This window comes from Cervus canadensis, chromosome 23, assembly GCF_019320065.1.
Source record: "Cervus canadensis isolate Bull #8, Minnesota chromosome 23, ASM1932006v1, whole genome shotgun sequence".
Classification (NCBI taxonomy): Eukaryota; Metazoa; Chordata; class Mammalia; order Artiodactyla; family Cervidae; genus Cervus; species Cervus canadensis.
Window position 1 is genome coordinate 9,746,021 of NC_057408.1, and position 25,477 is coordinate 9,771,497.

The window sequence follows — 25,477 nt, forward strand, 5'->3', positions numbered from 1 at the left end:
CATCCTTTACTTCCAGTTAAAGGATTGTTATGTTATATAGTTTTTGTACACAATCTTACATTTCTTAGAATTCAGGGGACATAAATATATAATTACAAAGAGTATGAAGAGCATGATAGTGGCCACATTTACATAGTCTCAGAATATAGCACTTTTAAATTCTCATAAAGCACGTTAAAGTCCATCTAGTCAAAGCTATGGTTTTTCCAGTGGTCCATGTAAGGATGTGAGAGTTGGACTATAAGGAAAGCTGAGCACCAAAGAATTGATGTTTTTGAACTGTGATCTTGGAGAATACTCTTGAGAGTCCCGTGGACTGCAAGGAGATCCAACCAGTCCATCCTAAAGGAGATCAGTCCTGGGTGTTCATTGGAAGGACTGATGCTGAAGCTGAAACTCCAATACTTTGGCCACCTGATGCGAAGAGTTGACTGATTGGAAGAGACCCTGATGCTGGGAGGGATTGGGGGCAGGAGGAGAAGGGAGACAGAGGATGAGATGGTTGGATGGTATCACCAACTCAATGGACATGAGTTTGAGCAAGCCCTGGGGGTTGGTGATGGACAGGGAGGCCTGGCCTGCTGCAGTCCATGGGGTTTGCAAAGAGTTGGACACGACTGAGTGACTGAGCTGAAAGCACACCTATTACCCAGGGTTAACACACTATGATATTTAGAGGAATGAAACTTCCAGAGGCCATATAAAGAGCTAGTGGCAACTGAAATTACGTTGCATATATCAAGATGCTGCTGCTTCTGGGCACCTGCCACATATTCAAACACTGGGGACATTAATAATCCAACATGGAATTCCCACTAGAGAGAGAAGATAGTGAGATCAGTGGCATCCTGGAGCTTCTTTGAAACTGAAAGAATCACACTAGAATCTACAGGGACTCAGGTTTCCTGCTGTTTAGGATCTGATGTTTCTTCAGACCTTTATGGAGGCCATCACGAAACGAGAGTCCTCAATAGAAGAGAGGATCACAGCCAGAAGAACAGGGGAGGCCAGGTCCTTACCTTTCCCAGGCCAGACCACAGTGAAAGAATAAGCTAAAGCGTGGGTATAGCTCTGTTCACATTTCAACCAAACTCAGAAATTTCCATTTCTATTGCTGGTCAAAATCTTCCCCATTGTCATTTTCAGTGGTGGCACTCAGTAGGGCAGGGAGGCTTAAAAGAACCCTCACAACTACTGTTAGTAACAGAAGTATGCTTTAACACTCAACCACGGGACTTCCCTGGTGGTCCAGGGGTTAAGACTCTGCCTCGCAAGGCATGGGATGCGTATTCGATCTCTGGTCTGGAAACTAAGATCCCATATGCATCTAACCAAGCCTGTGTGTCCCAGTGAAAGGTCCAGCATGACACAATGAAGATTCTGGGTGCTGCCACCAAGACCTGATGCAGCCAAGTAAATAAATAGTTTAAAAAAATATGTAACCACATCTTCAAGATACCCTGTTTCCTCCTCTAAGGAACGTGCCATCCCTGAGCAGCTTCTGTAGATATGGAGAAGCCAACACACTCCTTATCTTAAGTCCCAATGTGTTTCCCTGAAGCATAACTCTAAAATGGGTCTGTGTGTTTGTCTGAGATGTCACAGGGCAGAGAAAGAAGTTGGAAAACTGCCTTCTGCTCACAGCCACACAGACTCAGGAAGCCAGTCTGAGAGAAGGTCTCTGGAGTCTCCTGAGAAAGTCAGTTCTCCTCTATGGAAGGAGCCACAGGGTTTCCTATGGCAATACTAGAGCCTAACTCCCAGCCCTACAAGTTCTGGAAGGTGGAGTAATCTTGACACATCAAGCAACCAATTGGAAGCTCTGTTTACTTCTGGAAGGAAAATGGAAAGATCAAATTAAATAAGGTGACTGAGGTTACTTTAAAAACTGAAAGGGGCATCCACATGTCAATTAGTACTGACAGTAGTAGAAATATGGGGTAAACCTTGTTTTTAAGATGCTTCTGCCAAATCTTTTAACTCTTGTTAAAAGTAATTGTGAGGATTAGCTTACAATAATGATATATACATATTCACATAAGGCTGAGCACCGAAGAATTGATGCTTTTGAATTGCACTGCTGGAGAAGACTCTTGAGAGTCCCTTGGACTGCAAGGAGATCAAACCAGTCCATCCTAAAGGAAATCAGTCCTGAATATTCACTGGGAGGACTGATGCTGAAGCTGAAGCTTCAGTACTTTGGCCACCTGATGAGAAGAGCTGATTCATTGGAAAAGACCCTGATGCTGGATAGATTGAAGGCAGGAGAAGGGGGCAACAGAGGATGAGATGGTTGGATGGCATCATTGGCTCAATGCACATGAATCTGAGCAAACTCCGGGAGAGAGTGAAGGACAGGGAAGTCTGGTGTGTAGCAACCCATGGGGTTGCAAAGAGTCAGACACGACTTCTTTCTTTTATGCAAGAAAAAGCTTTTTCTTCTGAATTATAAAAGTATAAAAGTTATCATCCTCTGAGATGCTTTCTAACATTAGAAATGCCAAGTTCCAATATGTTAAGCCTTCTATATCTTTATCAAAATGATAGAATGACGCTCACTTGGCACTTATCTAACTCACTATCTATGTTTAAGGGAAATTAAATCACCCAAGCCACCAAATCAAATTTGGTGATTTGATTAAAACACCAAATCGCCCACAGCTGCTTCCCTGCCCCCTAGGGAAGCAGGCTTAGGCTATTCCTTGAACAAGATTGGGAGGGGGCGCCTGCCACAGGCTACTGGTTGGATGTTCCTGTAGGTGTTGGTCAGCATGTTCAATCTGACCAAAACAGGAAGTAGTATTAGGCCAATCAGAATCTTTCCTCTGGAATTTGAAAGGAAGAGATGGTGGGAAAAGGTAACGAATCATCCAGGAAGAACAAAGAACAATAAAAGAGTGAAACTGCATAAATACACATTGCTAAGCAGGGTCAACAAAATAACCTGATTTTTCAAGTCACATTAGGTGCTAAAGAGTGGTCCTCCTGTCTTCCCATGAGTACATCTTCCTTACAGCCATATCTATCCAGTCTTAATCTTGAACAGAAATCCTTGATGCTAGCTTAACCAAGTCTGTTGCTTTAACCAAAAGAATCTGACTCATACTGATTTCGTTTTCTTGTCACTTAGCAAAGTGAATACCTCCACACACAGCTCGAAGTAACAAGTAAAACAAATATTTGTGATACCTACAATTTATGAAAACTGCACAAGCCAGGACGTTCAATACCTTTCTGGAAACACAGAACATCCATTTCCCTCAAGATATTTTAAAAACGTCAAGAGTTTTTTGAGAGTTCTTTATCATGACAGCTCATATATAATAGAACTGAAAGAACCGATCAGTTTGGTTTTTAAAATGGATACATTTTTGGCTCAAACACTAACAAAACCTCTATTATCCATAAAAAAAAACAAAACTATTTTTAAAGAAAAAATCAAACAAATTGTTTATACTTTTAATGGAAGGCACATTCTACCACCTGTAGTTTCACTGCATGGAAAAGCTCTCTTTAGAAAAAAGGACGTAAGCCAAAAATTTACTTAGAGTTAAATTATGAGTAAATACAAGTAATTTCAAAGATTTATGGATATTTTCCATAGTATTTTCTTCCTTATCTACAGAGATGTGTGTAGGCTGCTGTGTTGTGCTCATTCGTGTCCAACTCTTTGCAACCCCATGGGCTGTAGCCCACCAGGCTCCTCTGTCCATGGGATTTCCCAGGCAAGAATACTGGAGTGAGTTGACATTTCCTCCTCTGGGGGATCTTCCCAACCCAGGGACTGAACCCACATCTCTTGCGTCTTCTGCACTGGCAGGCAGAGTCTTTACCACCGCACCACCTAGGAAGACCTACCTATAAGTTAGGGATGTGCATGCTACAGAGCTTAGCAATCCACCTTCTGGGGCTATATGCTTGTTCTCAGGCATTCAGGGAAATTGATATTAGCGGTATCCCAGTGTTTCAAACATGTAGGTACAGGGTCAGTCCAAAATTGTCAGGGTCAGTCCAGTTCTGGACTTTGGCTTCTGTGGTCCGATGAAGAGAAAGAGGTAACAGGGAAACAAAAGGAAATAGGAAAAAAAATCAAAGGACCAAGAGAGACTGATGTTTGAGTGTAAGTTATTAAATGAGAAAAAGAATGTGCACACTTTGAGATTCATAATAGTGCCCAGTGCAATAGTTCTAAATGGATGAACTACGATCTTGAAACAGATTGAACTTTGAATGTTATATCAGAATATATAATGATTGTGGAAGGTTAAGAATTAAAAGAAAAGAAAGGAAAGGAAAAGAAAAGGTTCAGGAAATTTCATATAATACCATTTATTCTATCATATTTTGGAGAATTTTTCGAATAGCAGCCAAGCAGTCAAGCCGTTTGATATCCATAAACTCATATATCCACCCCCACCCCTAGCACACCAAGGACCAGCACACCAAATGAATATTTGTAAGTAAGTCCCAAGAACTAAGGATGCTTTTCACAGTAGTTTCTTCATTCTCTACAAAGTTGGGAGCATGACAAAACCATCTTATAATTGCACTTGTGGGCTAGCTAATTTAATGCCAGCTGAAGCAGAGATCCATTAACCAAATCAGAAGCATCAGGTGAAGGGAGACCTCAACAGCAACCAGTTCAGCACCAGGGGAGAGGACAGGCTCATCCACTCTTCAGAAGGATTGATGGCCCGCGCCCCCCACACACACCGGTCTCCCTGTACCGGCAGTGACCTCTGCTTCCTTCCTGATCCCCCGGTAGCTAGAAAGGAAGAGACGCATGGCAGTTAATGCGAAGAAATCTCCCTTCCTCAAGCACTCTCAGGCTTCCTTTCTCCTGTGGGCTAGGAGCCTTCTATCTGCTCAGTGGACCAGAGGAGAGAAAATACACCAGGAAATGCTTTTACTTCAGAGGTAGATTTGCAAACCTTTTAGCATTTGTAGTGCTGGATTTGAGATGCAGCAGCTTGTTTTCCAAAGACAGCTTTTTTTCTAGCAGTGTTCTCTTTTCCTGGGAGAAAATAAGATACAATTTTTGCTTATTTCTTGTCCTCGGTGTGTGTGTGTGTGTGTGTGTGTTTCGCAAGGCATTCTTGCAAACTGTTCACTAAAGATGCTTCTTGTAATACCAGAAGTATGTTTTGAACTCAAGAGTTAATTTCATACGGAGCTGTTACAGTCCACCCCAGTGGCCCAGGCAGGCATTCTCCTGTATGGTTTCAGCTCAGTACAGTTCAGTCGCTCAGTCGTGTCCGACTCTTTGAGACCCCATGGACTGCAGCACGCCAGGCCTCCCTGTCCATCACCAACTCCCAGAGTTTGCTCAAACTCACGTGCATTGAGTCCGTGATGCCATCCAACCATCTCATCCTCTATCGTCCCTTTACAAGTAGCTGCACGACAGGTCAAGACTAGGTGTCTTCACCGCCCTCCATTGTCTGGAGACCTTGGCTCCTTTCCTAGCCCACTTCTCGGGCAAATTTCCCTTGTGTCTCTCCATCCCACCCCAAACGCTAACTGCTCATCTCTCTCTAGGCACTGGTTCTCCCATCATTCCACCTGCTTCTCCTACATTAGTCTCAGTTATTGGTATCCAAGGACACTGTTCTGCTGGTCTTGATACCTACCTCTCACATGGCAACTGTCAGAAGGTAGAAAAGTAGTAAATGTATTTTTAGTGAAGGCACAAAGCCACAAGTGATAAAGTCACTTCCTAATTAGGATGGAACAGAAATTTTGACATTTTGAAAGAATACCTAAAGAAATGTCTTAATGTTATTATTAAACCAAACTCTTTCCATCCAAGAGGAAAACAGACATACCCATGAAAAACGAAGCTGTCGTGATTGTACTCTTTTTTATATTTGATGGAAACAGATGTTTTGACACTATTTGCAATGCTGGTTAAAATCACACCTCCTGCAGATTTTGTAAACTACAAGACAGCCATTGTAGCAAAAAGATCAGAATGTCTTTGGACACGCACTGACCTGGTTTTGAAACTTGGTGACTATAATTTTTGCCAAGGCTTTAACCTCTCTAGTTCTTATCACAGTTAAGAAAAATTAACCAAAACTTATGGTTCAACATACATGATTTTAATGTCATATTGGGTCATTGCTTAATAACCTGACCCAAGGAATTTTTTTAATTCTCTTGGAGAATTTCTTTGTGTTTGACTTTAGTATTTATTATTTGACTAGAACCCTGAGTTTGTGAAGTTGCGTGTTAATTTGTGGGTTTCTGCCTGGTAGAAAAGTAATTCCAAAGGTTACGGTTTCTTCTCTTGAAGAATATTAACTACTTTTGTATCTAACCCAGTAATCCTATCCTATGTTCTTTTTTTCAAAATGCATGTAAATAGCCAATTTCAAAAAATATTTTATTTAAATCAGCTTTACCATCTTACTGGTTCCTTCATTACATAGGGAGTTGAATAAAACATCTGACATGTATTCATTCTATATCTGAGTCATTTTTTTGACTTTTTGAACATCTCTAAACTAAGGATAATACTACCTACATTGAAATGTTGGGATGATTGGGATGTATGTGAAAGATCCACATGCTTCTCTGGAACATATTTGAACCTCAATATATAATAATTTGAAGATACCAAGTATGTCATACCTTATGTGTGCTGTTATTTTTAAAATTTATACCAGCTTTTCCAAAACTTTTCTGTGGCATTCTGGTTTTATATACATATACATGTATATTGTTCTGGTGTAGTCCTAGTTGATCTGAGGGAACAAGATACTCTGAAAGTTTATTATGATATTTGGATCACCAAAGAAACATATCACTTATAATATTTTGAATTTATAGGAATAAAAATGGTGTTTTAACAAACATTCCTCCTAATGGACTTATTCTCCATTAATGGATTATTATAACAAGGGTTTAAGGAGACCAGACAGCTGGACAAGCAAATATTCTACCTCGGTCAAGGCTCCAGTATTTAGCTTGAAATTTTTTTAAAATTCTTATTTTATATTTGAGTATAGCTGATTTACAATGTTGTGTTAGTTTCAGGTGTAAAGTGGTTCAGTTATACATACATCCATTCTTTTTCACATTCTTTTCGTGGGTAGGTTATTTACGGAATATTGAGTAGAATTCCCTGTGCTATACAGTAGGTCCTTGAAGCTTGGACTCTTTAATGTTTCCTCTCTGACAACAGGGAAGATCACATTCCATCAGTTAGCACTTTTCACTTTTCAGGGACAGTATTTCTGGAAAGGAAAGCATCCACAGCGCCACCCAGTGGACAATACACTCTTGCCCAAACCACACCTCTGAAGAGCTCGCGTTCCCTCACCCTATTTACTGAAGACGGCTTCCCTGATAGCCCAGTTGGTAAAGAATCCACCTGCAGTGCAGGAGACCCCGGTTCGATTCCTGGGTCAGGAAGATCCCCTGGAGAAGGGATTGGCTACCCACTGAAGGATTCTTGGGCTTCCCTTGTGGCTCAGCGGGTAAAGAATCTGCCTGCAATGTGGGAGGCCTGGTTCCATCCCTGGGCTGGGAAGATCCCCTGGAGAAGGGAAAGCCTGCCCACTCAATTCTGGCCTGGAGGACTACAGTCCATGGGATCACAAAGAGTCGGACACGGCTGAGTGACTTTCACTTCACCACTTCATTTATTGATCAAGGTGAAGTGGACACCAATTTAAATCATTGCCATATGTTAACATCTAAATGATTCAGGAATCACGGATATCCTTTTTATCCCACATCAGAGAAGCTGGGGGCCTAACAGAAAGGGTTGCAAACTGCTAACTGGTGGACTGTGGAATAGTTCCTTGTTCACACGGTCCTCGTTTATAAAATGATGATGAGGAATTAGCTGGTCTCAAAAGCACCTCTGAGCTCTAAAATTCTAATAGAGCTAAATCAATGACACTGGAAAACAAATACGACGCCACAGTAGTGCACGGCTAGCCAAAGGAACATATGCCATATTAAAATGCTCTTATTGGGCGTTTTGCTGGCTTATCACTGTGTTTATGGAATTCATTCTCACTGCATTCCTGATTAAAGTGGGACAGATGGTGAAGGTTTTAAGTAATGTGTTCATTACCAGACCTCATACCACTAATGGCTATTTACTGGAGCAGTGGCTTGTCCAAGTGAGTAGAAGATGAATCCTTCTCCGGGGGATGCTCACCACCAGGGCAGTATTTACCAACCTTTGTTGGGGATGTTCATTTTTAATTTTCATTTCGTTTTGAACACATGTCTTTTTCTTGTTAATACTAAGGTATTAAGAGTAACCCTTCCTCATTCTGATACACACTCCCCTCCTGAGAAACCCTTCATCACAGCCCGTATTGCTCAGTATCTCCTTAAAACAAGAAGCTGCCAAGCTTTGCTTCTTATATTTGTTTGATCATTTTACAAATATAATGTATCCTTAAACTAAGCATGTTAAAAAACATTCTTTCACATTTTCTTTCCACTGCATCCCCATCTACCTCCACCTCCCAGAGATCCCCAAAGACTCTGCTTTAGGAAGTCACTGAGCTAGAATGTTCTGGAAGGTTCCTGCATGTCCCTCCTGAACCTTAGGCATCCTGTCCACCTACTGTGTCACAAATATCCTCGAGAGAGCTTTCCATTAAGGGTCAAAATCAAGACGAATGCCAGGCCGTCACTTCTCCAAATGTCTGCCTGTATCTAAGCTGCTTAACCTCATTCTGGGGTCCGTTCCCCTGCTTTCAGTAGGATGTCAGCTTCCCTGCAGACCCCTGTGAGGATGAGTGAAAGGAGGGCTGGGAAGTTCCTGGAGTCTCACACGACCCAGATACATTATATTGCAATCTCCACAAAGAGACAGTATCCAGTCCACTCCAAATAGGTATCTAGCCCCTAGCTCTGCCTGGTACATGGTAGGAGCTCAAATATTTGTTGAATATATAGTGCAGTGAATATACCCCAGAATTCTGAGATGACCTCACATCCAGGGCAAATTTCCTTGGGTTTCTAGAAGACAGAAATTACATTCCATTATTTTTTGTTAATTTTCAGGGACTGACAGCTGGCCACTAAACATGACCCAGTGTTACTGGGTTTGAGGTAATTGCAAACCTAAATTCAAATGTCAAGCTGGTTAATCAAGTAGTTTAATTAAGCAACTCTATTTGAATTGAGGAAAGGAATTGTCTTCCCTTCCTCAATGCAAATATTCCTTGCGCTATCTTAGTTTGCCAAACAATTTTGTTGTTGTTTAGTCGCTAAGTCATGTCCAACTCTTTGTGACCCCATGGATTATAGCCTGTCAGGCTCCTCTGTCAATGGGATTTTATTAGAGGACGAATATTCTTTTTTAAAAAGCTTTTTATTTTGTATTGGACTACAGCCAGTTAGCAATGTGATAGTTTCGGGTGGACTGTAAAGGGATTCAGCCATATATATATACACACACATGTATCCATTCTCCCCAAACTCCCCTCCCATCCAGGCTGCCACATAACACTGAGCAGAGTTCCTTAGGCTTTACAGTAGGTCCTTGTTAGTTATCCATTTTAAATGTATAGCAGTGTGTATGTCAGTCCCAAACTCCCTAATTACCCCTTCCCCGTCCTCTCCCCATCCTGGAACCATAAGTTCATTTTTTAAGCCTATGAGTCTGTTTCTGTTTTGTGAATAAGTTCACTTGCATCATTTCTTTTCAGGTTCTGCACATAAGGGATGCCATACGCTACTTCTCCTTCTCTGTCTGACTTACTTCACTCAGTATGACGATCTCTAGGCCCATCCATGTTGCTCTAAATGGTTTACTTCATTCTTTTTAATGTCTGGGTGATACTCCATTGTATATATGTACCATATCTTCTTTATCTATTTGCAGGATAAATATTCTAGCACTGCAAAGTATTCATCCAAACGTTCCAGTTTGTCCAAACATCTAACTTATAAACTGTTACATGTGGGCAAACCAGCTACTTGAGGACATTCCAGCCCTGTATTTTGGCTAAAGTAAAACACTGAACATCGCCCACCGTGCAACACAAATGTAGCCGTAGATTATTATTATTAGATTCAGTTAAGTTTAGGCTTCTAAACTAGGTCCTCATAGGACCTTCATTAAGATCACAAATTCAGTCAAACTCACAGATATAAATTAAATTCTTAGGAAATATGTAAAAAATTGATCAAACTTTTTTCTCAGGCAAATATCCTGAATGTTGAAACATCATGCTTTGGAAGTGACATTTCTAGGAAAGGGAAAGTCACTCAGTCATGTCCGACTCTTTGCAACCCCATGGACTGTAGCCCGCCAGGCTCCTCTGTCCATGGAATTCTCCAGGCAAGAATACTAGAGTGGGTAGCTGTTCCCTTCTCCAGGGGATCTTCCTGACCCAGGGATTGAGCCCAGGTCTCCTGTATTGGAGGCAGATTCTTTACAAAGCCCCCAGGGAAGCCCTAATATTTCTAAAATAGCCTCAATTCAAGCAGATTCATAAAACAAAATAAGGCTGAGAAGAGTGGAGGCAAATTGGCAAATTCATATAATAAATATAAAAACATATTGAGAAGAGGGCAGCAGAGGATGAGATGGTTAGATAGCACCATCATCAATGGACATGAATCTGCAAATTCCAGGACAGCGTGAAGGACAGAGACTCAGTGGACATGAATTTGAGTAAACTTTGGGATGAAGGACAGAGGAGCCTGGCACGCTGCAGTCTGTAGGGTCAGAGTCTTGACTGGACAATGACAATAGCATTGGGCAATATTTACCAGAAGTTAAAAAAGTCTGTATTCTTATCTACTCTAACTCAAAGATGCCAACTGTCTATTGGTTTATTATAAAAAAAATATTCCATGGCTTGTCTGAATTCTGAATTCTAAGGCATGCCAAATGAATGTATGTGCTCACTTTTTGTGTGTATTTGGAGGGCCAGCTACTTAAAGGAGTGCTGCATAAAACTTTTAATAATTTTTGTTCTATTATTATTCTTCCCTAAATTGTCTCTTTTGAAAGTTACAATTTCCATAGAATGTCTTATTTGTGAACTATGTCTGTCCTATGCCAGGCATAGGTTTTTACAAACCTAAAGGGAACACGGTTGGCCAAAAATAAACCCTCTATTGACTAGTACATAGTGCTTACGACTGCAGGGATTCACTACTCTATTACTAGTAGGAGATGGACTTTGCGATCTTTTCCATTATTTCTATTCATGGCCTCACCTAGTTCCCCTTTCTCAGCCATACATTTACTAGGGGAAAAAAGTGACAGATAATATGACTGCAGTGTTTGTAGAAAGGTAAATCAGTAACTACAACACACATCATATTAAATGTGTAAGGCAAGAAACGAACATTACTGAGCACATTCTAAGATCTTCAGCTACAAAGAGTACTTTCACTTCATGCTACTTACTTTCATATTATTTTCATTCATTCTCATCGAACCATGTCACGAAGAAGCACCTTTAATTCTCCAAGGGCCTACCTTTTCCATTCTCTGTATAAGATTCTCCAACTCTGTGATTTGATTATGTTTTTCTTCAAGCTTCTCAGCCATTTGATCCAGATTTTCAACATGTTGTTTCAATTTCTGTTCTTTTTCAAGTTTGTCAACCTTTGGTTAGAAAAGCAGTTGTCAGACCATTGTTTTAACTAAACTTATACAGATATTATCTCTTGCTGTAATTTATATATCTATATATACATTAATAATTTACACATGTTTAGAATTACTTCTGTGAATTCAGTCTTCCTTTAAAATAAACCTGGTAGACTACAACAACACTAAGTCAATGGAGAATTTATAATACATAAATATTATTTCTGGAAGTTGATATTTGTTACTAAAAAGCATCCTCTCTGAAAGAGGGACAGAAAGAAAAGACAGTGGTTTTTAAAAAGCAACACTTTTGAATTTTTCTCAACAAAACTTCCATAGAACAAAACCAAGATCTTATGTATTCAAGTAAAAAATGTTCTATTTTTAATCAGAAATTGTCATAAAAGCAGAATATTTATCTCCACGGTGTCAGGGGGTTATCTCTGAGCCACTGAGCCTAGGACTTATACTAAAAGTCTTTAGCAGACAGGCCCTAGGCCACACGTGGGAGTGTTCCAACTGACTTACAACTGACATGAGTGCAGACATCTGCTTCTGTATTTAATAGGACTTGAGATTTTTCCATGTGAAAAAAAAAAGGAGTGTCTGATTTCCCTCGAACACAATAGGTGGGCATTCCTGCCCCGGAAGTCCAGGCTGGGCAGAGTCCCTCTTGCAGGGACACGGGCACTTCCGTCCACCTGCTCACTCATTCACTCAGTTACTTCACCTGCACCCTGCATGCCTACGAATCTGTGACCGTCACCCCCAGAGCCAGAAGCTTGAGGGCGTGTCACCTAGGCAGTGGGGTTCCTACCATGCTCCCCAGGGACCTTCCTAGGGCTGGAGCTGGCAGAGACTCAGACGCCCCACCCAAGCCTGAATGAGCTTTCCTGTTTTGAGTTTTGACAAACACACATACACACATTTCCCCTCTTCCCCAGTCCTGGATACATTCTCCAGATTCAGTTTTATTGGTCTTAGGATACACTGTTCAGCTTTAAAAACAAACAAAAGTGTATGTGTATGATATACAGACATTCATATAATATTATATGATTTTAATGTATATATGCATATGTTAAAATATAGAAATAAAAAATATAATTTAATATGAAATATATATGTACATATATACATTCTTTTGTTTCCTCTGAAGAATCTTTCCAGGACCAAAACAATTTTGAACCTATTTATCAAGCCCAACTTTTTCATTAAAAAAAATTTTTTTTTAATATTTATTTTTTTAACTAGTTAATTAATTTGGCTGCACCAGGTCTTAGATGCGACACGCAAGATCTTTGGCTGCGGCACGTGGACTCAGCTGCATGTGAGTACGTGGGATCCAGTTCCCTGACCAGGGATCGAACCTGGGCCCCCTGTATTGGAAGTACAGTCTTAGCCACTGGACCCCCGGGGAAGTCCCCCAACTTTTTCATTTTAGAGTCAAGTCCAGAGAGACAGAATGACTCAAACGGGGTCCCCTAGTTAGCCAAAGGCAGAATCAGAAGAGAAGCCACGGGCCCGTGTTGTGGGGCCAGCCCTGATTTCTAGGCTGACTGGCATGACCTCTTTCCCGCCGGCATTCTGTAGGGCTCTGGGCAAGAGGGGCAACAGAGCAGCTTGGTAACATCCAGGTACCAAGTACCAGGGCTGGGGGGAGGCCAGGGCAGAAGACGGGCACACTGCCCTTCCCGGGGCCTGCCTAGTCACGTGGCCATTGCTTATTTCACATCTAACTCCTCCCCAAAAGGGAGACTTGGACAACTTGGGGGTTAGTTCAGTCGGCAAGCTGCCAGCTCAGTACCTGGAGGAAGTGCCTACTGTCCTCATGCTTTTTTCTAACTTCTTCAGACTGCGTTTGATAGTTTTCCAATAATCTCTGGGCCACATTTCTCAGAGCCGCTGCTCCTGCTTCTCTGGAGGCTTCGAGCTGGAAACAAAAGGTCACCGTGGGCACTTTGACATGAACAATAAGAAGGGTTACAGACAGGGCAGTTTGAGGGGCAACCAACCAAAAACACAGTCTGCAACCATACCATTTGCACTTTCATAGACAATGGCTAGGAGGAAAGATGCTGTTACCTGGTAAGAAGAAAACATAAAATGAGAAGGCCCTATTTACTGGGGCTGTCATGAAGGTGATTAGCACTGGGCAGCCGAGCAAGAGCCAAGAACAACACCCTGCATTAAAGACCACACCCTGTAAAGTGTTCCCTGGCGCCCCATTGGCTTATACACAAATTTGCAAGCGTTTTATCATCAGTGGCCACGACAGTACTAAAAATGTATTTCCTGAAATAGAAGCTGGACAAGATTGAAGTACTAGGTGCAATAAAGATAAAGTGTCATGAATCTTTCAAGGATTTCACCTAAGAAATAATCAAGGATGGCTACAAAGATTTACCTCCTAAATCACTGTAAGACTGTGTACATGCTAAGTTGCTTCAGCCATGTCCGACTCTTTGCGACCCTGTGGACTGTAGCCTGTTAGGCTCTTCTGTCCATGGGATTCTCCAGGCAAGAACACTAGAGTGGATTGCCATGCCCTCCTTCAGGGGATTGAATCCCGACCCAGGGATCGAACCTGTGTTTCTTACGTCTCCTGCATTGGCAGGTGGGTTCTTTACCAGTAGCACCACTTGGTAAGCCCCATAAAACTGTATGTAAAATAAGCCAAAAAAAAAAGAAACTATAAGGCACCAACAATAGATTAGCTAAACAAAATAATGAGACATTTGACTATGAGTGCTCTAATTTATATACAATTATTAATTTAATTATTGTATATGTAAAGACTTTTAAATTTTATTGCAGAAAAAACACTTAACATGAGACTTGCCCCATTAACCAATTTTTAAGTGTACAATACAATATTAACTATAAGCACAATATTGTACTGTGAGTCTCTAGAATTCACTCATCTTGTCCATCTTGAAACTATATCCACTGAACTTTTGTAAAATCATTTTAATAATAAAAATTATCTTCAAAATAAAACAGTGAGATTTAGTTTATCAAGTGTAAAACTGCTTTGCTAAGTTTGTGAGCACATTGTGTGGATTTATGGAGGTATGTGGATGTCTATCTGCTTTCACAGAAGCATGAATCTATCTTATTGGCTCAAAGGCTCAAATTACAAAATGAGAACTTTCTCCTGCTGGTCATACCTTGATTTTCAACACTTCATTCTCTTTGTTCATTTCTAAGAGCTGCAGGTCTTTCCCTTTTATCCTTTCCATGAGCAGATCCAAACTGCCACAAGAGGGATTCATTGCAGAGTCAGAGCCATTTTGAATGTTTCCACAGTGCTGAAATGAACAAACAAGAAAATCACACACCTGACTTTTCTTTCACTCTACTAACTTTGATAACAATAATTATCGCTCCGTATTACTTAGGTCAGCGGAGTAGGAAATGACAACCCACCCTAGTATTCTTGCCTGGAAAATCCCATGGGCAGAGTCGTCTGGTGGGCTACTGCCCATGGGGTCACAGAGAGTCAGACGCCTCTGGGCACAGCACAGCACATTACATGTATCAAGGAAGATTCAGGTCGACACAAATAAATCTTTTGACTCTAAAATATCAATGAGAAATTCTAGATGAATCAGCTGGCCTCTATATTTGCACAAATTTGAATAGATTCCTTAGATTGAAAGGAAAGAAGTACATCTTTCACGCCTTTTACATTCTTTACAGTTTCACATATACTATTAAGACCTTTGAGGAGATAGATGATATCCACAAAGCCAGTTGGCTTGTTTTTTTATATCTCTGTTGTTTGCTGGACCTTCTGTGGTTTGAGATGCCCGAGGCAGACCCACTGGAAACACAGTTCATCTACATCCCCAAGAAGCTATTCCTATTAAGAATAGCTCCAACAACCTCCCCATTGTTCTAGCCAATGGTTGATACTGGAGTGGGTTCCATTTCTTCCTCTGGGGGATCTTCCCGACCCAGGGATTGAACTGGCATCTCTTGGGTCTCCTGCATTGGCTGGCAGATTCTTTACCACTGAACTACCTAGGAAGCCCCAGGGGTTGATAACCAGCCCTCCTCGCTTTCTGAAACTCTTTTTTGCTCATGGTCAGTGGCTCCATTCTCTCCCACCTTTCCTCTTTATTCACTAGTTTAACTTTTCCCCTCCTGTGATGATTCCGCCTCGGCTTCTTCTTCCCAGTATCTAAATATTGGAGCTCTCAGGACTCTGTGCTTAGGTTTTCTCTCATTTCTATCCACACTCATGTGTTTGGTCATTTCCTCCAGTTTCAGAACTTTAAATACCATCCTTACTCCCCAAATCTCTATCCCATAGTCTGAGCCTTCTAGCACAGACCTCTGCCCTTAACTCCATAATCAGCTATGCAACCATTCATTAGAAACTTCACTTGGAAGTCTACAAAGCAACTCAGCATAGTCAGAACTGAATGTTTGACCTTCCCTGTCATTCACAACAGTAATCATTTTGCCAGTTTTAGAGGACTTAAGAAAATAATTGGAGCTAGTTGTGGTAGTTTGGGAGATAAGGATGATAAAGACTATGTTTATGCATCACCGTATGGTACTTTCTAGTATTTTCTGTGGCCATTCTACAGAGCAGATGACACTGTCATTCATGAGGTACATGTGGTTCAGGTGAGGCTTAACCCGGCATAACCCAGACAAGGGCAAGTGCAGAGTGCTTAAAATTATGACTAAAAGGCTGGTCATGGGGGAAGGAGTGCATTTAAATTTTATCGACTGTCTGATCACTCAGGCTAATGGCTCCAAATGGGTGTCAACTGGTGTGACCCAGGCGAATCTGAAAGTCTGTACCTTTGTCTATCACTGTAACATGTTGCTTCCACTCATCCTGACTGGGCCAACATCTTCCCATAGACTTTAGATGAGTAGGTCAAGTTTAAAATATTCAGGTAAGATCTGGCCACTCCAGTCTGATCCTACTAATGACTTCTGTGGTTAAATATTTCATACATATGCTCATTAACATCTTTAAATACCAACAAAAGATTTAATACTTGACATAAAAAGAATAATTTAATAATATCAAAAGTTATTTAAATGAAGTCTATATGGCTTTATGTTCACTTTCTGAAGGAATAAAAGTGGTACATTTTGATAAATTCATTACCTTTGCATCTAGTTTGTGATTTGTACTGCTATGTCTTACTTCATCTCTAAATATTTGATTTCGGATCTTTTCCAGAGTAGTTCGAATCTAAAAGGAAAAAAAAATTATATTTTCCAAAGGCATTAATTCCCAAAACTTTCTTTTTCTATACCAGTTACAGGGTACTGAATTTATCTGAAAGTAGTAGAGTCGGACACGACTGAAGTGACTTAGCAGCAGCAGCAGCAGTAGTACATATATACCGATACCATATTTAAACAACTGCCATCAACTTAACTCACACTTATGCTAATATTGTTTAGACTGCAGAAAATGAGCATTTTTGTCTTTAAAACTGTTCCTTAGGCAAACCTAAAATATAACCCAAATGAATGTTATACCATAAAGTAATTGCTGTTTAGTAATTAGTGTTTAAAACTATTAAGTTCTATTTTTTTATATAGCAATTTCCTACTAATTTGCTATTTGGTAATAAGTATAAAACAATTACTATTGGTAATCACTACAAAATAATTACTATTCAGTAATTACTACAAAATAATTACTATCCAATAATTACTACAAAATAATTACTATCTAGTAATTCCTAGAGAATAACTACTATTTAGCAATTACTAGAGAATAATTACTCAGAGGAGATGGTATAAATTTATGCATGAAATATAAGCTTCATGTCTTGGTGATCTATGGAACTGCAAGACATTCAAAGATGAATTACTTGACCTGAATAAGTTACAAACTAGCTATGTCCAAATTCTTCCATCTGTTCTAAAACACATTTTATGAGAATACATACTTTTGTCAGCCATTATCACTGGATTCTGGTTAAGATTTCACATTTTTAATCATGTGCAACATGTAGTCATTGGCGATAGTTACTCTGAACTGCTTAAGAAGGTGTTCCTTGTTAGGTAAGGAGAGACAGGAACTTAGCAGGAAAGGTAAACATCTAGTTGGCAACAAAGTGTCCATACTTATGAAGGAACTAAGAAATGATATGAGAGACAGTAGGATAGGACTTCCTTGGTGGTGCATTGGATAAGAATCCACCTGCCAATGCAGGGGACACGGGTTTGATCCCTGATCCAGGAAGATTCCACATTCCGCAGAGCAACTAAGTCTGTGCTCCACCGCTGCTGGGCCTGAGCTCTAGAGCCCACAGGCCACAACTACTGAGCCCGAAACCACTGCAGACCCAGTGCCCCAGGGCCTGTGCTCCGCAACCGAAGAAGCCAACACAAGGAGAAGCCCGCACACCACAGTGAAGAGCAGTGCCCGCTTGCCCCGCATCTAGGGAAAGTCCACACGCAGCAATGGAGACCCAGAGCAGCCAAAACAACCAACAACCACAACGACAAAAACCCCAGCAGGGGTGCAGCAGGGGGCAAATTCAGCGCTGACAGGTGCTCCAAATCCTCAGTCCTTTACTCAGTTTTATTCCAAGTGAAGAACAGAGGCTCATACCCTCAGGAGAAATGGTTACACACGCAAGAGAAATGCACCCATGTTTGCATGTCAGCTATTAAGGCTGTCCTTTGCCAAACTAGGCTTGTTCTTCCTCACACATTCTAGGGAGGGAGAAACAAAGCCGGCTAATTTGCAGCAGACTTTATTGCAAAACTCAAGTCGTGCTAACATGATCTCCAGCGCCCACATACCTTTCTCACGTATTCGGTTTCTTCAATAATGTGAGCAGATGGGGACTCGTACAAGGCAGGAGCATCTTCCGTCTTCCCCCTCTGCGGAACTGTCTCGGTCACTGTTACTGCTGTCATTGTGACGTCCAGCTTTAGGAAAACATAAATCAGTTGGACAAAACTAATTCCTTTGATGTTATAATTACATGGTTGTAAACTGAATGGAGTTCTGTATTGGCACTGTAATCAAATACATTAATACTAGAAAATCTTATAAATTATTGAAATCTGCATGTCTCTAAGAGCCAGGAATTAACTTAATATTAAAACACCACCAGTTGAAACAATCATTGATTAGAAATTTAAAAATTAAACTGAGATGGAAAAATATGGGATTTTCCATTTTATTCCATATTAATTAGACTATAACACCTCAAGAGTAGAGACTATGTCTTATTCGTATTCATATTCTAGCACATTGTAAGTGCTTAATAAATGTCTAAGGAGCTAAAATAAGATAAAATCATATGTGTATAAAAATGCACACATACACACATACATATAACTTACAATAAGGGCTCCCCAGATGATACTAGTGCAAAGAATCCACCTGCCAGGAGACGCAAGAGACCTGGATTCAATCCCTGGGCCAGGGAAGTTGCCCTGAAGAAAGAAATGGCAACTCACTCCAGTATCCTTGCCTGGGAAATCCTATGGACAGAGGAACCTGGCGGGCTACAGTCCATGGGGTCCCAGAGTCGGACATGACTGAGAACACAGGACATATATAACTTACAAACATGTATGTATATCATTTTATACTTCACAGAGACCTTTAATATACTGCATTTTATTTAACTCTCAAAAGCCTGTGAAGGCCATTTACCAAAGAACTATTTGTAATAAGAAAATATTGAGAAAAGTGCAAATGCCCACAAAAAGAGGACTGATTAAATGAACTACCTACATCTTCTCTAGGATATATTTACTCAGTGAAAACGCATGGGGCAGAAAAGGATACATTGCATCATAATTTCTCTAAGAAAGGTGAGAAGGATGGAAGGAGAAAATCTGTGATTTATAGTTTTGACACTCAACAGTGTAATTATTTTACCTAATTATAAAATATAACTAAATTGAAAGGAAAAATATCTTCCAAAATAAAAAACAAGAAATGAATACATTTGCCTACCATATTGGCAGCATATCCACATGAACTATTTGAAATGACACACACGTGGTCACTCAGTCATGTCCAACTCTTTGTGACCCCATGGACTGTAGCCCGCCCGCCTCCTCTGTCCATGGGATTTCCCAGGGAAGAACACTGGAGCGGGTTGCCATTTCCTACTCCAGGGGATCTTCCCGACCCAGGGATCGAACCCGAGTCTCTGGCGTCTCTTGCATTGGCAGGTAGATTCTTTACCACTGAGTCACCTGAGAATCCTGGGACTGATTTTCCCAGGTGTGCTATGTCCTGAGAACAAAAAGAATCACAAAGCAATCTTAAACTGTACTCACTAATAATATTGTTAGTGGAAACATTGCTATTGCTATTTTGAAACTATGATGTGTGTGTGCATGCATGCATGCGAGTCACCCACATGACAGAAAACGTAGAATGAAGTCACTGTCTAAATGTCTTAAGAGCCAAGATTTTTAGCATAAAAGAAAAAATTCTAAATTAGAACCAAAAATGTTCTGTAAAAAATCTTATAATCAAAACTGAAACCATGAGTATAAAATATTTATCTTCATTTTAAAATGTATATTCCAAGTCTACCCACTGAAAATTTAGAAATAGAAGCAATTAACACTCCCAGTGCTCAGACTGTGGTATTAGTACACCATTTTCTATGAATACGAAAATGTAACCAGGGCTTCTTGACTGATTTAGATGTGAGGCAAGAAGTGCAGAAGGTGAGACTGAGATATCTTGTTGTATCAGAAAGCGGAAAAGTGATCAACTACTACTTGCATAAGACACAAACAGCCAACCCAAAGAGGAATGACTGTGATTGAGTAAAACACATCAAAATTTTTTTAATTCTTGAAATTATGTTGACAAGGGAAAAACCACCACTATTACCAACAATCCTCAAACTCATCAGAGATAGGTTACCATTATACTAAAAATTAGCACAGAAAAGAGGGCAAGAGAGAATGCAAACAGACATTTATTTTGCCTTTATGATATGAATTTACCCTATATCTCTTGGTAACCATATAGTTGATTATGAAAATTGTACTAAAGAATTCCTGCCAATAAATCCAAAAGGACTGATAGAATTAGAAAATCTACTTTTTGCAACCCGTTATGAAGTGATAGATGCTAAGCAACAGTCATCAACCAGTGCTGAAAACACTAGGCAAGAGGTTGATGGAGAATGCATCCACCCCAGGGACCCCACTAATCAGTCGTAACAGAAAAGTGGAAAAGAGGCAACCAGACATTATGTTCTCTAGATGTGGTACAATCATGAGTAGAAGCACCACCTTTGAAGTCCCTCTATCTACCCATGGGAAATATCTGAAAAAGAAGAAACCATTCAATGACTCTACAAGGGTGAAGAAACAGCCAAGTTCAGATCACATAAAATTCTACAGGACAAATAATTATTCCATCCACAAAATAATTATATGAAGAAAGATGAGAAGAAAAATTGTCATAAATTTTGAGTCTTAAATAACATATGACTAGATACAATATATGAATCTTTGTGCTAGTGTGTGCATGCTCAGTTACTCAGACATATTCAACTCTTGGTGACCCCATGGACTGCAGCCTGCCAGGCTCCCCTCTCCGGGGGATTTCCCAGGCAGGAGTACTAGAGTGAGTCATCATTTCTACTCCAAGGGATCTTCCCGACTCAGGGATCCAACTCACGAATTTGGCGTCTCCTGCATTGGCAGGTGGATTCTTTACCACAGAGCCACCTAGGAAGCCCTGGGTCTTCTTTGACTCCCGATTAAAATAAACCAGTTATATAGACTTTTTTTAAAATAAAAACTAGGGGAATTTTAACACTGACTGGATAACAGATGCTGTTAAAGAATTAATGCAATTTTGCAAAGCATTATTTGCAATTATTGTCATTTTAGGTGTGATAATGGAATTATGATATTCCTTTAAAAGATCTTATCTGTTGGGCATACATACTGAAATATTTGAAGGTGAAATAATATTACACTTGGAATTGTAAAGATAATATTTTACTCTAGTATTTAAAGAGAGGGAAAAATGGGGTGAGATAAAGATGAAAGAAGTTTGATAAAATGCAGTGAGTTGTACAATGGAATTCTCTATAGTTCTCTACCACTTTGCTTCTGTTTGAAATTTTCATAATTAATAGTAAAGAGCTAAAAAAATAAGATAAAAGGCCAGTGAGGTAGTATTATTAATTTCATATTACTAATAAAGAAGTTAAGATTCTTACAGGTGATATTAATTTACCCAAGATCACAGTAAAACTAACAGAGTTGAAATTCAAGCCTTTGTCTTTTGGACACCAAGATCAAGAGTCTTTCTATCACATTAAGGCCAGATTCCCTGGTGAGAAAAAAATTAAAATTTAGCAATGACCCATGCTGTTAAAACCCACAAAGAATGTTCATATTTGCTAGCATCAATTTAGAACTAAATAGCTTCTGTGGATGATTCAAAGTCCTGCATTTATCCTTTAATCTTCAATGAAATTAACAGAGTATGCCAAGAATTTTCCATTTTATGTTAAATCCTCTTAGACAGCCACTGTGGCTTCTATTTGTTTCAGGCTAACTTGATTTGGCTGTAGCAGCTCTGCAAAGTCTGCTTTTTTATTTTTTTGCAGAATCTGAGCAGAACTACGTCTGTCATTTGGTCCTCTGAAGTCTCTTCTGGGATTAAATTCTTAGCCTAAAACAACATTTAAATGGTGGAAGTAAAAGAAATGCCCATAGGGACAATAAACAATGTGTCTGGAAATGAGAGAGGAGTGGTCAGGCTGGCGTGGTGGTCATCAATTCACAGCCAGGATCCCAGTCTGCCTTCCCACCTGTTAGGACAGTCTATGAATGGTCCTGACATCTTTTAATGGTTCCAAAAAAACTGAAAGAAAAGTAACATTTCATGACACATGAAAATTATATGAAGTTCAAATTTAGTGTCCATAGATGAAGCTGTAGTCTAAAATAACCATGGCTAAGCATTTATGTGTTGTTATGCTGCTTTCACTATAGCAGCTCTGCTGAGTAGATTCGAGACAGAAAATACATGGCAAACAATGTCTAAGATATTTACTATCTATTTGGTCCTTTACGGGGAAATGTTTGCCCTCCTGAGGGGTAAAGAATGGCAGCAGATGGGAGCAGAAGGAGGAACATAGAGGCAGACAAAGAGTTTTTTATGCTGTTTTTCTTCAGTTAGGTCTCCTTTGTTCTATGGTCCCATTTTGGTGATTTCCCTTCTCCTTTCTTTTCAGTGGGTTATACACTGTGAACATTACCAAATGATAAGGGACATTACATCATAAGAATTGATCACTCTTTAGGATGAACTTCACTGCATTCTGTCTTTCATAATTTGAAAATCACATCAGGCCTCTCATTATATGTCCTAAAATATATTCTCTTACATGCCTTTTATTCTTAATATCAAAAAAATTCTGCTCCATGAATGAACTTATTTATGACTTCACACAGCACACATGAAATAGAAATAAACTCATGGACATAGAAAACAAACCTGTGGTTACAAAAAGAGACAGTTGTGGGGATGGGGGGGGAAGTAGATAAATTCGGAGTTTGGGATCAGCACACACACACTCCTGGGGCGTCCCTGGTGGCGCAGAGGGTAAAGCGTCTGCCTGCAACACGGAAGACCTGGGTTCGATCCCGGGTCGGGAAGATCCCCTGAAGAGGGAAATAGCAACCCACTCCAGACCTCTTGCCTGGAAAATCTCATGGATGGAGGAGCCTGCTGGGCTATACAGTCCATGGGATCACAAAGAGTTGCAACAAGACTGAGCAACCTTGCTTCTCATGAATACACTCTACTATGTATAAAACAGATAAACAACAAAGACCTACTTATAGCACAGGGAGCTGTATTCAACATGTCATAATAATCTAGAAAAGAATCTGAAAAAGAATAGGTATATATATGTATATATACATATATATATATATGAAGGATACGTATATACATATATATATATATATATACAGATAGAGAGAGAGAGAGAGAGAGAGAGAGATAGGCAGGAGAATTTTTTTTACCACTGCGCTACCCCTGGAGAAGGAAATGGCAACTCACCCCAATATTCTTGCCTGGAAAATTCCCTGGACAGAGGATCTTGGTAGGCTGTAGTCCATGGGGCCACAAAGAGTCTGATGTGACTGAGAACAAACACGCACGCATATATATGTATACCTGAGTCACTTAGTTGTACACTTAAAACTAACACAACATTGTAAATTAACTATACTCCAATAAAAAAAAAAAGCTTCTGCTCCACTGACACTTCTCAAAACATCCTACCTCCTCCCCTCACTGGCTGGGCCATCATAAACAAGTTCCATAAAATCTTAACCTCAACTTACATATCTGTAAAATAGGGGTGATAACCCCTCGAGTTGTAAAAATGAGCGGTTTTTCACATCTCCGGTTGTAGAAGGCACTCAAGGGACAGTAACTGCTAATAGTGTTGCTTCGATGATTTTATATCATGAAGGACCACAGAAAATAAGCAGTCCATAAGAGAGGGGGTAGATCATGCCTATCTGGTTGCAAAGCTTATATGCAACTCTATTCATATGAAATCAAATCCCATCTTTCTCTTGGTTCAGGAAACGTCCATGGCCACAGTCCTTCATTTGTGTAAAGAAACCCAAGAGGAACTTAAGCCAGCAAAGTCCAAATTGCCATATGGCATTATCGTCCAGGGGAAAATCCATCTTAGCATTTTATTTCTGCCAGAAGTAGATTAGGCAGATAAAATTTTCAAAATAAAACACAATCAGTTAATTAAAGTGAGAAAAGAATTTTATTTGTTTTATGCTAGAGTGGACTGAAGACAGCTTACGAGTGGCATCACGCCAAGAGGTATTATTTCCTAGATCTGGGCTTTTCAAACAGGGCTCCCAAGGGAAGGGGCGGTGCTGGGCAGACAGGGCTTTGCAGTCTGGACTTGAACCAAAGCAGTTCTGCTTTGTTCTGTCTCACACTGAATTTTTCCATGAGACTTTCTGTGAAGAAAGAAGTTTCTGCAGCTAAAAGACCCGGAGGCAGACTGCCCCGTTTCATGTCCTGACTCCGCTGCTTAGTAGCTCTGTGACCTTGAGCAATTCCTTAACCTCTTTGTGCCTCAGTTTCTTTATCAGTAAAATTCAGATAATATTATTATTAATGATTAATGACAGTATAAATAATAAATAACACGTGGTTGTTTGTGGGTTAACATTTGTCAAGCAGGGATAATAGTGCTTGTTGTTCGGTTGCTCATGTCCGACTCTTTGGGACCTCATGAACTGGAGCACCCCAGGCTTCCTGTCCTTCACCATCTCCCAGTGTTTGCTCAAACTCATGTCCACTGAGTCGGTGATGCCATCCAACCATCTCATCCTCTGTCACCCCCTTCTCATCCTGCCTTCAATCTCTCCCATCATCAGGCTCTTCGCATCAGGTGGCCAAAGTATTGGAGCTTCAGCTTCAGCATCAGTCCTTCCAATGAATATTCAGGACTCATAGCGCCGAGCACATAAAAAAATGACTTGTACATGTTTGTCAAATAAGTAGCTAAAATAAAGCCATTTTCCACAATTGCTGCTAAGTAGTCTGAGAGGTAGAAAAGAAGCCAGTAATACTTTAAACAGTCTGCAGATCGAGCTGGGCTGTAGAGGAAAATCTGCTTTGGGCGATTTTAAGACCAGCAAATCCATAGTATTGATTCTTTCTTGATAATGCATCAATGATTTGTCAGCATTCCCAGCTGATTATGCTAACATCCAATGAATAGTTTACTATTTACAAAGCAATTCACACACATTGTTTGAATTATAATCTGTGTGACAAACCAACATATCACTGGGTGCCCAGGATTATGTAACTAAACCTACTTCTCTGATTAATGACATACAAATGGCTTG

General features: G+C 40.1%; 1 protein-coding gene across 2 annotated transcripts in view; it reads right to left on the reverse strand.

The window, feature by feature from the left end:
• Window positions 1-25,477, reverse strand: part of CCDC68 (coiled-coil domain containing 68) — a 54,096-nt gene that overhangs the window by 16,987 nt on the left and 11,632 nt on the right. The window contains exons 2-8 of one of the 2 annotated variants that reach the window (XM_043444325.1): window positions 18,923-19,015; window positions 18,374-18,502; window positions 16,716-16,802; window positions 14,752-14,892; window positions 13,389-13,514; window positions 11,468-11,596; window positions 4,932-5,014 (exon numbers count right to left, since the gene is read on the reverse strand). In XM_043444325.1, the coding sequence (XP_043300260.1) occupies window positions 4,932-5,014; window positions 11,468-11,596; window positions 13,389-13,514; window positions 14,752-14,892; window positions 16,716-16,802; window positions 18,374-18,490 (683 nt within the window). In that variant the 5' untranslated portion in view covers window positions 18,491-18,502; window positions 18,923-19,015. The remainder of the gene's footprint in view (window positions 1-4,931; window positions 5,015-11,467; window positions 11,597-13,388; window positions 13,515-14,751; window positions 14,893-16,715; window positions 16,803-18,373; window positions 18,503-18,922; window positions 19,016-25,477) is intronic. The other variant, XM_043444324.1, reaches the window with a different exon arrangement.